Source organism: Diceros bicornis, chromosome 18 (genome assembly GCF_020826845.1).
Source record: "Diceros bicornis minor isolate mBicDic1 chromosome 18, mDicBic1.mat.cur, whole genome shotgun sequence".
Lineage (NCBI taxonomy): Eukaryota > Metazoa > Chordata > Mammalia > Perissodactyla > Rhinocerotidae > Diceros > Diceros bicornis.
Genome location: NC_080757.1, coordinates 41,761,427 through 41,777,509, shown reverse-complemented (window position 1 = coordinate 41,777,509; position 16,083 = coordinate 41,761,427). Strand labels below are relative to the sequence as shown.

General features: G+C 40.3%; 1 protein-coding gene across 3 annotated transcripts in view; it reads left to right on the top strand.

Moving 5' to 3' along the window:
- The first annotated feature begins 342 nt into the window (after positions 1-342).
- Positions 343-16,083, top strand: part of EZH1 (enhancer of zeste 1 polycomb repressive complex 2 subunit) — a 27,785-nt gene continuing 12,044 nt past the window's right edge. The window contains exons 1-11 of one of the 3 annotated variants that reach the window (XM_058561045.1): positions 1,004-1,519; positions 2,046-2,116; positions 7,559-7,650; positions 8,242-8,369; positions 8,492-8,620; positions 9,799-9,918; positions 11,532-11,652; positions 12,907-13,083; positions 14,285-14,387; positions 14,869-15,032; positions 15,415-15,506. In XM_058561045.1, coding sequence (XP_058417028.1) covers positions 8,253-8,369; positions 8,492-8,620; positions 9,799-9,918; positions 11,532-11,652; positions 12,907-13,083; positions 14,285-14,387; positions 14,869-15,032; positions 15,415-15,506 — 1,023 coding nt within the window. In that variant the 5' untranslated portion in view covers positions 1,004-1,519; positions 2,046-2,116; positions 7,559-7,650; positions 8,242-8,252. Of the gene's footprint in view, positions 391-1,003; positions 1,520-1,651; positions 2,117-7,558; positions 7,651-8,241; positions 8,370-8,491; positions 8,621-9,798; positions 9,919-11,531; positions 11,653-12,906; positions 13,084-14,284; positions 14,388-14,868; positions 15,033-15,414; positions 15,507-16,083 lie in introns of those variants that run through there. The other 2 variants (XM_058561044.1, XM_058561043.1) reach the window with 2 other exon arrangements.

Genomic DNA, 16,083 nt, shown 5'->3' with positions numbered 1-16,083 from the left:
AGGGATCAGTATGAAGGGGTTGCAGGCTGGTTTCACATGCTGAAGTGAGGCGTGGCTCGTCACCAGCATGCAGGGCTGGTGCAACCGTTGGATAAGGTCTTCAAGAAGATATTAGTTGCTCCAGGTTTCCCAAGAGCCCTCCCTTTCCCCTGACAGCGCCACCTTGGAAACCGTAGGGCTCGCGCTCCACCACCTCTGACCCCTGAGTTCGGGGTACTGGCGCCAAACGACAGACGTGCGAAGAAGGAAGCCCAGGTGGCCCGACCCGCGGGGCGCGGGCAGTGCAGAGCGCAGGCGCCGGGAGGAGGCGCGGGGCGGGGCCGCGGCGCGGGGGCGGGGCCGCGGCGCGCAGGCGTGCTGGCGGCGGGTCCCTGCGGCTCGGGATGGAGGGTGAGTGAGTAAACAAGCCCGGGCCGGGCGGTGGGGCCGGGCCTGGGCACCCCGCCACCCGCGGCCTGCGGGAGGGAGAGGCGAAGGGGTCCGAGAATTGGGAGGAAGCGAAGGGGCACACTGCCTGCCTGGTCGGGGGTAGCGGGGCGCCCCTTCCCCGTTCTAGGGCTGGGGGAAAGGGGGCGACGGGGCGAGAGAGCCCCCGACGAGGACCGCGTCTGAGGCGGGGAGGGCGGCGTGTCCGGGAGGAGGAGCGGCAGGGGCGGGCCTGGGACGGGGAATCCCGTTGGAGGGCGGGGTGGGCCGGGTGGGCGGGAGCCCCAGCGTAGAGAGGGAGCGGGTGGGCGGTGGCACCTGCGGGGGCCCTTGGCGAGGTGGACTCCCACGGCCCTGGGCCTGTGCACGGGCAGGGCCAAGAACGGTGGCTCAGCTTGTGATGACTTTGGGGGTGTTGGGGAAGGGGTGGCAGTGAAAACCGGGCCGGGACTAGGGTGAGGCGAGGCGAGTGAGGCTCCTAAGGCGCAAAATGTTCGGAGGCGCTCACTCCCGGGGTCGTGCCGGTGCCGCGTGCCTCCTTAGGTTTTGCGCGCTGGGCGCCTCGCTCGCCTCACCCCAGTCCCGGCCTTGAGTAAGAGGCTTCTCTCCAAATTTGGTCTCGCGCCAGTCCCTGCCCACCCCAGAATTCTCCTGGGGATCAAATGATAGAAGGCAAAGCGCCTTAAAGCAAAGGCAAGGTGTTGTATGTGGGACATGCCTGTTAGGAAATGTGAGACAAACTTAATTCGGTAAAAAGTGACTCCTTTGAAATTGTTTCAGGGCCGGGGAGGGGAAGGGATGTGGAAGGATTTTAGTGCCGCCAGTGGAATAGCGAGAGTGGGCTTTCGATGGGTGAAATACAGAATGGTAAATGGAGTAGCCTAGGTATCGAGCCCGGGGCCAGAGGCGCTCGTGAGGATGAGGGAAAAGAGCGGAGGTAGACGAACAGCTGGCTGTGTGCGAGGACGGCGTTGCAAGTGTGGGTCTCGTCCTCGACGTTTGCTGTCATGATGTCTTGGAAGAGAAAAATCTCCCCACCTGATGCTTTTAGGTTTAGGAAACCGGCATTGAATGACGTTTCCAGCCTGAGAAGGTGCTAACTCTATCAGAGGTTTCTGAGAGAGCTTGTCTATTTTAAGCCTTGGAATCCCCAGGGCTGGGATGGTGGGGCATTGATAAAAAGAGATTTCTTACTTACATAGAAGAGAGTGTGTCTTAGGAGAGAAGTCCTTTTTTTTTTTTTTTTACACATTTATAATAGAGGAAAAGGACCATCTATAAAAATGTAATAATAGTTATTGTCAAGGTTTGTGCTGAGTGTATCACAGACAGTGTGAATAAACTCTCCCAGAGCAGGGATGTTTGTCTGTTTTATTCCCTCATGTATCCTGAGCACCTAAAGTAGTGCCAGGCACACAGTAGGTGCTCAATACATGTTTGTGGAATAAATAGTGAGAAGATCTCTGGGACTAGGAGTCAAGAGATCTAGATACTAGTTCTGCCGCTAACTGGCAGAGTACTTGTAGGTCAATCAAGGAATTTGATGCTAAGGCACAGCTTTAAAACTCCTTGAGGTGCAAATGACCTCTTCATTATGGTGTTAATTCTCTTTGAAACAGCACTGGAATAAAGAGCCTAGGATTAAAAATGAAATGTTACTCCCGGGAATACTTTTGTGAGAAAGGAAAAGGTGAGAACATGTAGTCGGACTTGTTTTTCTTATACTTGCCTTTGAATTAGCATGCCTTTTAAAAACTATTTAAAATATTAATTCTGTTTATTTAATTCTTGAGATCTGAAATCTGGCTTCCTTAGTCCTGTGGGTAACAGTTCCTGCCCTTGATTTGTGCCTTATAAGAAACGTGTAACAATTCACTTCATTAAGTATATCTTTTTCCTCTCTTATACTAAGTTTTAAAAGTTTCAACTTTGTTGAGGCAGCAACACTAAAAACACATTACATTTCTTCATAGGATAGTTAAACTAAAGAGTAAAGAGAAAAAACAGGTGGAGAGGTGAGGAGAATTATACCAGTTAGATTAGGATTGAGGGGGAGAGTTTAAAAAGGAAAAACTGCTCTTAGGGAAAGTCCCCATTCCAGAAAGTCCCCAGCTTTTTTTTTTTTTTAAATTTGTCCAAACTGTGTTGGGCTCCTTCCCACCTCTTTAGTCGATCAGCTGGTGGTCAGTTGGGGCTTCAGTGCTCCAAACCTTAAAGTCAAGAGTTACTTAATGAGTAGTTGGAGTTAGTACATCTGATGTGTTATGTTCTCTGACTCACTTGCCTTAATACTTTGATTCAAAATGGAATAACTAAAAAGTCATGTTTTTATTGAATGATAATGAGCAGTCACTAAATGTTAAGCTTTGTGCTAGCATAGTACAGAACCAGCTAAGGTAGGGTCTAGCCTATTGCCGAAACTCTTCTAAATCAGCATTGTACATTCTAAGAGCCAGCGTTTTCCTTTGGGTCTAATTGTCTGCAGTGCAAATGACCTGATTCTCTTAATAAAGCAACACTAGAAAATATTAATGCTATAATTTTGTTTTAAATAAGAATTCAGGGTCACAGCTTCCTGTTAGTAAGGTTCTTTCCATGTGTATAGTGCCCAAAGCTCAAACTAATAACAAACGTAAATACCTTGGAGAAGTGGGAGGGTATAAAGTAAACATGTGCTTAGTAGATCCTAGTTGAAGGATCTGTCGGGCTGTGTACCTAGCCACAGAGTTGATTTTCATGAGAGCGTTGATGAAATTGGTGATCACCAGAATGACTCAATTGTGCATTACTAGAGCTCTTTGCAGAGGTAGGTTCACTCCTACAGTTCATGTTTCAACGCCACCATGAACTGAAAAGAAAAGAATGAGATGGAAAATTTAAAAATCTATAGTACCATCTGCCTCCAAAGGCTTACCTAGCCTGCTGGTTAATAAAATTATTTGTTATAAAAGAGAAAGTAGTAAAGACATTGAACTTGCCCCTCAGACAAGCCATTTCTGCAAAGGGCCGCCTTTGTGTGGATGAAAGAACTTCATAGTATGGAACTTTTATATTCTGACCTCAATCTCTCTAAGTTTAAGAATATCGTTCCAGGGCCGGCCCTGTGGCTTGGCGGTTGGGTGCGCGCGCTCCGCTGCTGGAGGCCCGGGTTCGGATCCCGGGCGCGCACCGCTTCTCGGGCCATGCTGGGGCCGCGTCCCACATGCAGCAGCTGGAAGGATGTGCAGCTATGACATACGGCTGTCTACTGGGGCTTTGGGGGGAAAATAAATAAGATCTTTAAAAAAAAAAAAGAATATTGTTCCTTAAATGTTTTATCCCCAAACATTTCAATAATGTTTTCCCATTTCCAACTAGTGACAGACTACATTCTAGTGTTAGCCTTTGAAGCAAATTGAGATCCAATTTTCTGGGGAAAGATTTCCAAGTTTTTATAGCTTTCTTTTTCTGTAGAGATCTGACACATAAATAAGGTAGTTCTTATTTCCAATTATCAATCTTTTTTAAAAATAAACTTTATTTTTTTAGAACAGTTTTAGATTAACAAACAAATTGTAAATATAGTACAGGGAGTTCCCATAAACCCACATCCAGTTTCCCCTGTTATTAACATCTTACATTAGTATACATGTAACATTTTTTTACAGTTAATGAACTAGTATTGATCATTTTATTATTATTTATTCTGAAGTCACTCGAGTTTTTTTTTTTAAGGTGGAATTGCCTAAAGATTTTTAATAGTAAAAATCTCTAGAAAATACTGGATTGATCTATTATCAAGAAAGACTTATTTTTTCTTTAATCAGCTTTATTGAGGTAAAAATTTACATACAATAAATTCACCATTTATGTCTATATTTCAGTGAGTTTTCATAAAAGTATGTGGTTGTGGGCCGGCCCTGTGGCTTAGCGGTTAAGTGCGCGCGCTCCGCTACTGGCGGCCCGGGTTCGGATCCCGGGTGTGCACCGATGCACCGCTTCTCCAGCCATGCTGAGGCCGCGTCCCACGTACAGCAACTAGAAGGATGTGCAGCTATGACGTACAACTATCTACTGGGGCTTTGGGGGAAAAATAAATAAAATTATGAAAAAACAAAAAAAGTACGTAGTTGTATAACCAACACCACACCAAGGTATAGAGCATTTTCATCATCTCAAAAAAGTTCTTTTATGCTCCTTTCCATTTAATCTCTTTCCCCAACCCCAGCCCCTGGCAACCACTGACCTGCTTTCTGTCACTATAGATTTTCCCTTTCTAGAATCATTCTAGTAGAATGTTATGTAAGTGTAATCATATAGTATGTAGTTTTTTGTGTCTGATTTCTTTCACTTAGCATAATGCTTTTGAGCTATGTTGTGCATATATAGGAACTATTCATTCCTTTTATTGCTGAGTAGTATTCCTTTTTGTGTATATACTGCACTTTGTATCCATTTGCCAATCCATAGTTATTTGTATTGTTTCTACTTTTTGGCTATTATGAATAAAGATGCTATGAATATTTATGTACAGGTCTTTCTGGGGACAAATATTTTCATTTCTCTTGGATAAATAATTAGAAATTATATGCCAGATTGTATGGTAAATATATATTTAACTTTCTTAAAAAACAAAACAAAACTGGCAAACTGTTTTCCGAAGTGGCTGTACCATTTTGCATTCCCAGCAGTAATGTATGAAGATTCCAGTTGCTCCATATCCTCACCAACAACTGGTATTATTAGTCTTTTTTTTTAGCCATTCTAGTGGGTGTATAATAGTATATAATTGTGGTTTTAATTTGCGTTTCCCTAATGGCTAATGATATTGAGCATCTTTTTGTGTGCTTATTTGCCATTTCTGTATCTTTTTTGTTGAAATATCTGTTCAAGTTTTTTGCCCACTGTTTATTGCGTTCTTTATCTTATTATTGAGTTGTAGGAGTTATTTATATAAAGATTTATTTTTAAATTTCTTGACCAAAACAGTATATGTTTTTGAGTTTATTTTCAATATATAAGTGAACATAATGAAAAGCTCTTAAGTACTAGCTTAGTATTTAACTGGAATATAAATGCTGTTTTGCATGTGTAAGTAGCTAAAGAATAGATCTAATAGAAATATAAAGTATTTTTTGTGCGCCACTCCTTTTGCCCAAGATAAATGAACCCATTTCTCCAAATCTTTTCTAGCAAAAGCTGAGTTTTCTGTTTGTTTTAAATCTTTGAAGTGATAGTTGTTGAGTAGTGTCCATATGCTATAAGAACCCATCTTACAGCTATGTTTCAGGTGTTTATTTTAATCATACCTATCTGTTCCAAACAGTGTGTCTCATCTTTCTAATACAGTCTGTGGGAGCTGACCAACTGCCGAATAAATTATTAGAGACGTAGAAGACCCATTAAAAAGCCAAGTGAAATAAATATTGGCTCCTGGTCACATGAGACTTAAATATCACTTTAATTGTAAAAGGAGGAAATGTGGCTTGTTTTACAGTATGATTGAGTAAAACTCGATGGCATTTTTATGTATATGTGCATACTGTGGCCAAAAACAGCACTTGAGTAAAATTAGAAATAGTGCCATTAATTATTGGACTGTTGTGGTATGTTTACTGTCATCTCTTTTGACAGACTATAGGAGATCACATTTCAGTTACAACTCCTTTCTTTAAGAAAAATATCGATATTTTCCTGTGGCCATCTCCTCTAAGAAGTGTACACACACCTCCCCTGGCAGCTCTGGATTATGTTCTTTTCCGTTACCTGATCTCCAGTTTTAAATGGATGGAGCAACCTGCCCTAATCTTACTATTTCAAAAAGGGAAATGAGTTCTGAAAGAAATGGGAGAGGGATTTCAGTTCAAAACCATTTTTTTTAGGAGATTATGATGTCTCACTGAATTGTAATCTATGACATTTGGGTCATTTGGGTCTCAATGAGGGTAAACTGAGGTTTCTGAGGGAGGCAGTTTTGTCCTAGATTTGAACCATTTTTTCATTTCCTGGAGCAGACTATTATTAAGCTTGTTCAGTGCAGAAGTTATATGAGCAACTACTTAATATTACATGTGACTGTGTTGTATGTTCTTAAATATTTTCATCATTCAAAAAAAGGTCCCTCTTTTGGCCCCATTCCGTAGAGGAGTGACAACTATTTAAAAGATGTAGGAGGAAGAGAGATGGTGCAATTTGTAGGAAAGAAATTCAGGTCTGCTTAATTTTTTTATAACCGACCACCTTAGTACTCTGGGATTCAAATTCTTAGGTGATGTTGTTTCATTCACTTCCCCCAGAGAGATAATATTTAACTCACAGGGAAATCTGTTTTTAAGAGCTTGAATCACTTGATTGAGTTAACAGTAAACTCAGTGACTGTCTGTCTGCTTCTTTGCTCTTCCATTATTTATCCTCTAAATTTAACACAGCATTACACCAATCCGTTTGATTCTTCAATTGAAACATTCAGGTATAGTCCTCTTGAAGTCCATGTGCGTGACATATTATAATCATGATGTGATTGTGGCATATATGTGACATTGGGTTAAATATTGCTGTTTTCTTGTCTTGCTGTCATTTCTTATGGGGAAAAACAGGTAATTTAAAAAGGCTTCTTTTGAAGAAATATGATATTAAACTCCAAAAGAAAATTTTTTTTAGAAATTTAAAAAAACAAGGACTAAAATTTTAGTTTCTGTTTCAAATTTTGGCTCTTTGTAGCTCCTTGTAATGTTTTCAAAAATTTAAAATGTAAGTGACATGAACAGCACTAGTTCTCTAGGACACCTAAGTAGTTAATATAGAGTAAAAACATAATCTTGTAGATTTTATTCAATTTTTACGTGTACTTAATATTTGTTCTTTCTCTAAAATAGTTGATAGACCTGCTGTCTGTGCCTAGAAATTGTTTGAGAAAAGCAGAAAAACAAACTTGGTAATTGTGAGAATATATTTGTACACATGACTGGAAGGATAGAATTTAATAAAATAAAGGACCCTTTCCAAATGGTATCAAGTATTATTGGGATCTGACTTACATGCAGAAATAATGGTAGCAGAGACCTCAAAGTCTTCGTAGTTCTGGAGGAGCATCTGACTGAGGTCTAAATATGCTCCACTGACTAAAAACCACTGTCTGTTCTCTTTTGAAAAGCTGAACATTTGTTTTGCCTTTGTGTCTTGCCATTCCTCTGAAGAACAGAAGGCACATTATAAAACCTGACGCTTCCCTTTCCATTCTCTGAGGTAGGTAGAGTGTGTACAATAAGTACTTCTTTAAGTCTTTGAACCTTAGTTCAAACTCGAAAAAAAAGTGGTTTGCAGTGTTATATATTTTCATATGTCTTGCTGTTGACTTGGAGATGAGATTATGCTGTTGTAATATCTGACCTTTATTGCTATGCACGTGGTAGATTTAGACAATTTGTCAGGTGCAGTTCTGGAGTGTGGGTAGATCTTTCCTTCAAACTCTTTGAAATTAACTTGATTCTTGCTGAACAATTCTCTTAATCAAGGTAGTAAGTAGTAGGCTTCTAAATTTCCAAGTAATCCAAGTTCCTAAATATCTGTGAGAGAACTTCTTGAGTTATAAATTAAAAACAAGGTACTGGGAGGACAGAGGCTAAGCTTTTTGGTAATCAGACCAGGAATTGCTGATGTGAAATCTTTTTTTAATTGAAACTTTTTGTTGAACTCATAGATTTGGATGCTTTAGACTTATGTTTTTATGAATAAATGTAATGGGAATGAAAGCATAACTGACCATGTTCATTTGAATTTGAGGAATGATTCATTTCCAGGCAGTAAAATACTATTCCTCGTCTCTGTCTCTCTTAGATTACAGCAAAATGGATATATCAAATCCCCCAACTTCCAAATGTATCACTTATTGGAAAAGAAAAGTTAAATCCGAATACATGCGACTTCGACAACTTAAACGGCTTCAGGCAAATATGGGTGCAAAGGTAAAAATAATTCCCAAGTGAAAGGTTATACCTTTTAATATGTTGGTCCAGTGTGGAGGGTTGGATTTTTTCTTTTAACTCTTCTTTTAAAATCCTAACAATTTTTTCCTTGGCTTTGCTAGGCTCTGTATGTAGCAAATTTTGCAAAGGTTCAAGAAAAAACTCAGATCCTCAATGAAGAGTGGAAGAAGCTTCGTGTCCAACCTGTCCAGTTGATGAAGCCTGTGAGCGGGCATCCTTTCCTCAAAAAGGTACAACCAGTTGTCTAAGCTCAGCTTTCTTCTCTTCCTTGGACTTAAAGTTTTTTTTTTTGTGTTTGTGACATATTAGAAAATAAGTAAGGATAATGGATACAGCTATTATAATCAACTTTGAATAACTAGAATGGTAAATCTATAACATAAAAAATAACCTTTTTGCCTGTTGTTCTCCTCAGTTAATGAGTATAATCATGAGTTTTTCATAGAAAAACAGGACATTTATTGTCTCCTTTCCTGGGCTCTGTGTACAAGCTTCAAAGCAACCTTTTTTATGTCTTGTTTGGCACCTCGGATACTTTGATATTGGAAAAGGAATGCCCTGGATAATGGACAGGAGTGTATTGATCAAAAGGATATCTCTTATTGTAAATTTTAAAATCATTATAGTTTCTTTTTTTTGTGTGTGTGAGGAGGACCAGCCCTGAGCTAACATCCAATACAAATCCTCCTCTTTTTTTTTTTTTTGCTGAGGAAGACTGACCCTGGGCTAACATCCCTGCCCATCTTCCTCTACTTTATATGGGACGCCGCCACAGCATGGCTTAACAAGCGGTGTGTTGGTGCACACCCGGGATCCGAACTAGCGAACCCCGGGCCGCTGTAGCGGAGCACGGGCACATAACCACTTGTGTCACCAGGCCGGCCCCTATTGTTTCCTAAAGAGATAATATTTTTAAAATATTAAAAGCAGAGTATTGAAAGGAATTTTCTTTCCCAAAGCAGAATGTAACTATAATTTCTATACTACTTTGCTTCCTGCTGTAGTGTCTCTGTCACCTATGCAGCTAAGTTGATGTCCACTGTCTGAAAGTTTAGGTCTTCAGAAAAACTTCCTCCTGTTCCTCCTCATCTCCTAGGACTGTCAGAAGCCCTTTGCTGTTGTGTACAGCCCAAGGAGACCAACAGTTTTAGATTGAAATAAACCTCAGTTGAGTGTGGAAGGCACTGTGCTGGACTCTGTAGAGGATACAAAGGTGAATAAGAGACAGTTCCTGCTTTCCACAGGTTTATAGTTGAGTGGTTCCTTTTAGGAGCTGATTGTTACAAAATCCTCGGTTTATTAATTTGTAAGAATTAAAAGCCTACTGGGATTATTTTGGAAGGAAACTACAATTCTCTCTTGGTTGTGTGCTTGCCTTTCCCTCTCTATGTCATTGCTTATATTTCAGTGTACCATAGAGAGCATTTTCCCAGGATTTGCAAGCCAACATATGTTAATGAGGTCTCTGAACACAGTTGCATTGGTTCCCATCATGTATTCCTGGTCTCCTCTCCAGCAGAACTTTATGGTATGTATTAAAAGTGCTGTGGTGATTGTTCAAACTGTACGGTTTTCTTATGTTGATATGCTGGCTCTCCACTTAGGGTAAAGATTGTCTGAGTGTACTTAAAGCTTGGGCGTGCAGGGCAGAATGTTCTTGTAATTTATTTACTCTAAAAAATATATATTGCAAGTTGTTCTAACTTGTTAGATTTTGTGCTCTCTGAAGTGTACTTCTGAGTTGCTGCTGGTTCTTTTTTGAATGAATGAGACTGGGCAAGACTCCAATTTTTCCTTACTACCTTGGCCTAGTTTAAATATTAGGTGTAGTTAAATGCAGTCTAAATCGGATACTTGAGGCTTAAGCAGGTTGACGACTCCTTGCTGATGGAGCAATCCTTTCTGAATCCCCTAAAGGCAAGATGCTATGAAAGCAACCAAGATAACAGAGGTGCACATGGATCTACAATCCTGTCATCTGGGGCTTTATGCTGACCCCTACTAGGATTATTTGTGGTTCTGATAATCAGTCCTCTCTAAATACTGCCATTGCTTATCATCTGCCTGGTGACAGATAGCAATTCTGCTGACTAGGATACAGAAGGGAATCATCTCTTAGGATAAAACTTCAGAGTAATTTTACTTGATACTTGGGGATTTGAGAATGACAGTGTTCTCTACTGACCCTTCCCCCCACAAAAAAAAATCCATTAGTATTGTTTATTGCTAGAAAATATTCATAGCCCATACTGTAATTGACTTGAGGTTCCCACTGAGTATGATTGACATAACTAATAACCATAATTTTTTATTATGATTATGGGAGATTAGTCTTAGTCTGTATAAGAGAATATCCTAAAATTTTATGGTTGCCCAGTTTCTGTTCTAAATGTTCTAGTTATATTGCAGATTATACTCTTGGAAGCCTTCCTTTTCGTTATCTGTCTCTCTACTTATGAGAAGAATTAGAATTGAAGATTTTTTAGACCATTGTTTAGGTGATATTCGTACCTATTTCACAATTATCTTTAGTGGATAAAATGAGATAATAGATGAAATCACTGTGAAAAATAAATGTGCTGTCAAATTCTAGGTGTTGGTGGAAATATCCCTGTTAGTATCAAGCTAAACATTTGGTAGTTAATATCCTCAAGTAGTTATACTGACCTTTTTTTTTTTTTTTTTTTTTGTGAGGAGGACTAGCCCTGAGCTAACATCTGATGCCAATCTTCCCCTTTTTTCTTGAGGAAGAGTGGCCCTGAGCTAACATCCATGCCCATCTTCCTCTACTTTATATGGGATGCTGCCACAGCATGGCTTACCAAGCGGTGCGTCGGTGCGCACCCGGGATCTGAACCTGCGAACCCCGGGCCACCGAAGTGGAGCACGCGCACTTAACCGCTTGCGCCACTGGGCCGGCCCCTGACTTTTTTTTTTTCTAAGAGTAGGATTGCCAGCTTACATTTGAGGGCTTGTTGGCAAAACAAAATGGGCAGTTTTTAAAATGCAGGAAACTCTGTAACCAAAGGTATTTTCAAGAGATTCAAGCAGCAAAAAATGGCTCCACAAAGATTCCATTAAACAGGAAGGAGAAGATGCATAGTGGATTCATGGAATGAATCATATCTGGTGTGATTTCAGGTAGAAGATGAGACGGTTTTGTGCAATATTCCCTACATGGGAGATGAGGTGAAAGAAGAAGACGAGACTTTCATTGAGGAGCTGATCAATAACTACGACGGGAAGGTCCACGGTGAAGAAGGTAGTGGTGCTGGGCCCTTTGGGGAGAAAACTTTGTTAGAATGGTGCCTCTTCTTTGGTACATCATCATCTTGCTTTTATCTGCTGCCTTATAGTGTACACACTGAGGAATATTTCATTGTCATCACATGGCTGGGAGTAAAAATTTTATATTAAAGATGCCCCAGTTAAATTTTAAAAGGAGGGCCGCCCCCGTGGCTTAGCGGTTAAGTGCGCGCGCTCCGCTGCTGGCGGCCCGGGTTCGGATTCCGGGTGCGCACCGACGCACCACTTGTCCGGCCATGCTGAGGCCATGTCCCACATACAGCAACTAGAAGGATGTACAGCTATGACATACAACTATCTACTAGGGCTTTGGGGGAAAAATAAAAATAAAATTATAAAAAATAAATAAATAAATTTTAAAGGGAGTTGAGACATAAAAGGATTATATAGTAATCAGTGGCTAGAGAGAAAGTTCAGTGTAGATAAGGTTGATCTTAGGAGTTTTCCATAATTCCCTCCAAGGCCATTTTGTTCTTCATTTCCGCTTCTCTGAGAATGGCAAGGAGCATAGCCTCTCTGTCCTACTTGTTTGATCCAGATATCCCCTGGATCTCCCAGAAATTGGTTATAATATTCTGATTTTCCTAAAAGCAAGCAATTTATATTAAGTTGCAGTTCTAGAAAAGGCTGTCAGTGTGTAAGAAGTGGGAAGATGAGGAGAGACTCCCATGGATTTGCAAACCAATAGCCTCACCTGCTCTTTTGATGATTGCTGTCCTGTTGTGATGCTGTTGAAATGCATTATTTATCCACAGTGCCCCCTAGTGTTCAAAGGCTTTATCCTAAGTTGTGGTATAACCTCATGTGGTTTGATTTCAGGAAAAAAAAGCTGTTTTTTGATTCAAAGAAGTCACTACTGATCCATCAGCAGCAAAACCAAGTACATTTCATTTGATCATTCTTTCTCTGTCCCATTTGTATTGTTTTCACACTTTTGTGAGATTTTAGACCATAAATACAGGCTGACCTGTGACTGAGGAAGTGAAGTACCCCAGTAAGAATAAAGCATATAACTTAATTTCCCACTCTAGCTGGCTGAACTGTTGCAATTGTAAGAGCCATTCAAATTATTGTAATTTCCTGGTTGTCCATATAAAAATGTAATGTGTTATCTATCTGGGTCTCAGGAGTGACTACAAGAAAACCTTCCTAAGAGGGCTAATGCAGTATGAAATGACCACTGCTCATCCATCTACTCCTTATGTTTCAGAGATGATCCCTGGATCTGTCCTGATTAGTGATGCTGTTTTCCTGGAGTTGGTAGATGCTCTGAATCAATACTCAGATGAAGAAGAGGAAGGGCACAATGACACCTCAGATGGAAAGCAAGATGACAGCAAAGAAGATCTGCCAGTAACAAGAAAGAGAAAACGACATGCTATTGAAGGTAAATAGCACTACTTCCTTATTCTACTTTGAAAGTGATGGAGAGGGAAGAAGGAAAGACAGAAAGGTTTATTGCTTATTAAAGGCTGTTGGTGGTTCTCATTGGTCCACTTAAAAGGAAAACATGGGGGCCGGCCCTGTGGCCTAGTGGTTAAGTTCAGCGTACTCCACTTCTGCAGCCCGAATTCGGTTTCCGGGCACAGACCTACACCACTCATTGGTGGCCATGCTGTGGCGGCAACCCACATACAAAATAGAGGAAGATTGGCATAGATGTTAGCTCAGGGCAGATCTTCCCTAGGCAAAAAGAGGAAGATTGGCAACAGATGTTAGCTCAGAGTGAATCTTCCTCAGCAAAAAAATAGGAAAACATGATCATTGACTAATAGTTTAAGATAGCTGTGACCTAACTGAAGAAGAAAATAGAACTTAGAGAATAATCATTGTTCGTATCTAATTATAAAAAGAATATATTTGGAAAACATGGAAAGTTATAGAGAAGAAAATAAAATTACCCTATAATCCTGCTACCCAGGAATAACCAGCACTAGTATTTCCTTCTAGGCCTAAGAAATATAGGATGTGTGTATGTACGTATATACATGTACACCTAGAACTAATACAATGTTATATGTCATTATATCTCAATTTTTAAAAAATACATATATAAATCAACATGTTTATATACATTATGTGAAATTGGGATCATGCCACATTTTATATATCCCTTTTTATCTAATCTTATATCATGAGCATTTTCCATGTTTTTAGTATTTAATTATTTCATTAATACTTAATTATACTATATGTTATTTAATTATACTATATGTCCAGGGATATAGTGTCTTTCTCTTGTTATAACAAAGTTATAATATTAGTCTTGTTCTTCAGCATCAACATAATGATAGAATTCTTCTATATTCAGATCTCTCCATGAAAACTCCTATTTTCACCTCCAGATTCTGTCTTGGACTGTGGATTTTATTGTTAATATGTAGATGACTCTGATTTCTTTTTCACTAGTAGCCTATTAGATAAGTCCAGGTAGCACTGACCTTCTTTATGTATTCCTAAATAGTCCATGGTTCGGTTAACAAAGCAGCTCTGATCAAAATGCTGTGACAAAAGGAAAAATGATCAAACAGCTTTGTTTGCATTCTCTGATTATAGCACTCAGGAGCTTTTTGTCATTTCCAATTCAGGGAACAAAAAGAGTTCCAAGAAACAGTTTCCAAATGATATGATCTTCAGTGCAATTGCCTCCATGTTCCCTGAGAATGGTGTCCCAGATGACATGAAGGAGAGGTAGGAAAAGCTGTTTCACTCAGACCATGTAAGAGTGCTCAGGCAAAATTTACTCAAGCCTGTTTTGGGTAATAAAAAGCCCTGTTTATGGTAAGTGCATTATGATTTGCCTGCATTTCTGATTATCTCTTGCTTACTTACCTCTAAACGCCCATTCCCATGTTAAGGGTCATTGTTTGATGGCTTTGAATAAGTCTGGGCAGAGAACTTTTCAAATTCTCCCATTTTTCTGGAGAGTTACTCCAGCACCATACTTATCAAGTCTTTCCCTCCCTTTACTTTCAGACATACGCCCAAGCCCAGCATAATTACAGTGGTGTACCTACTTAGTGATATACCATTCCGTCATCAACAAGACACATAAAAAACACCTATCCCCCCTTGGCCAGCTCTGCCTAGATGACCGTTGAGTACTCAATCTGTGTTTTCTCAGTGGAGACATTCCCTTGGAAGAAAATCTTATCTCTCTTTTCTGAAATAGGTATCGAGAGCTAACAGAGATGTCCGACCCCAATGCACTTCCCCCTCAGTGCACACCCAACATCGATGGCCCCAATGCCAAGTCTGTGCAGCGGGAGCAGTCCTTGCACTCCTTCCACACCCTTTTTTGTCGGCGCTGCTTTAAATACGACTGCTTCCTTCACCGTGAGTGGGCTACTCTGAAATGTTCTCCTGTTTTCCATCCCCAGCCACCATTTCCTTCTCTTTATTTTAGTTTATCATGTAGAACCCCAGCTTCTGATCTGATGATGCTCTTAACAAAGGGCCAGTTCTGTTTTCACGTGTTCAGTTATAGTGCTATGTGCTTTGCATGGTCAGGACAGAATAACCAACACATAATTGTCCCTGAGTACCTCCTAGCTTTGAAAGGATTGTGTAGATATCAGAAATGATCAAATTTTATGCACCTTGATGGTAGCAGTTTATATCTAAATTCTCCGACAATAGCTCCCTAATTCAATTTTGTTCCTCCCCATCCTGTCAAGTGGATGAACCATTGGAAACAGGACAGTTTTATGTTTTCCAGCTTTTCATGCCACCCCTAATGTATATAAACGCAAGAACAAAGAAATCAAGATTGAACCAGAACCATGTGGTACAGACTGCTTCCTGTTGCTGGTACGTTCTTAAATTGTTGTGCCATTGTTAACTTTGTTGAAAATTGAGCAGGAAATGGTCCTTGGGCTTTTTGCCCCTGGGAACACAAACCAAGTGAGCCAGTACATAGCACTCTAGGGATCGTAAAGTACAAGGAAAACATGACTTCTACTCTTAAGGAGCTCCCAGATAATGAGGCAGTAGGACTGTGAAGTTATTCTTATGGGGTGAGGTTTGAAGAGCATTGAAGGCTTTCCTGCTTTAAATATCATCTACTCCGATTTCAGAGTCTGAAACTGTATTGTTTGAATTGGAGCTGTGTATGTGTGTGTTTGTGTGTTACATCATTTTCTTTGCTGTCTTTAAATGCATACATAGGAGAAATAGCACATGAAGGTGCTAATGCCTTCTTGTGAGGTAATCAACCAGATGGACCCTTCCCTGATGGACAGCCCTTATGTGGCAGTATAAATTCTCCTGCATTTGTGTGGGGAGGCAGTACCCTGAGAGCTAGAAGGGAATAGGTTCAGCTGGACTTGCCAACGACACAGTTTTGCTTTCTACACAATAGGGCAAGCTTAGGTAAAGAATAAAATAC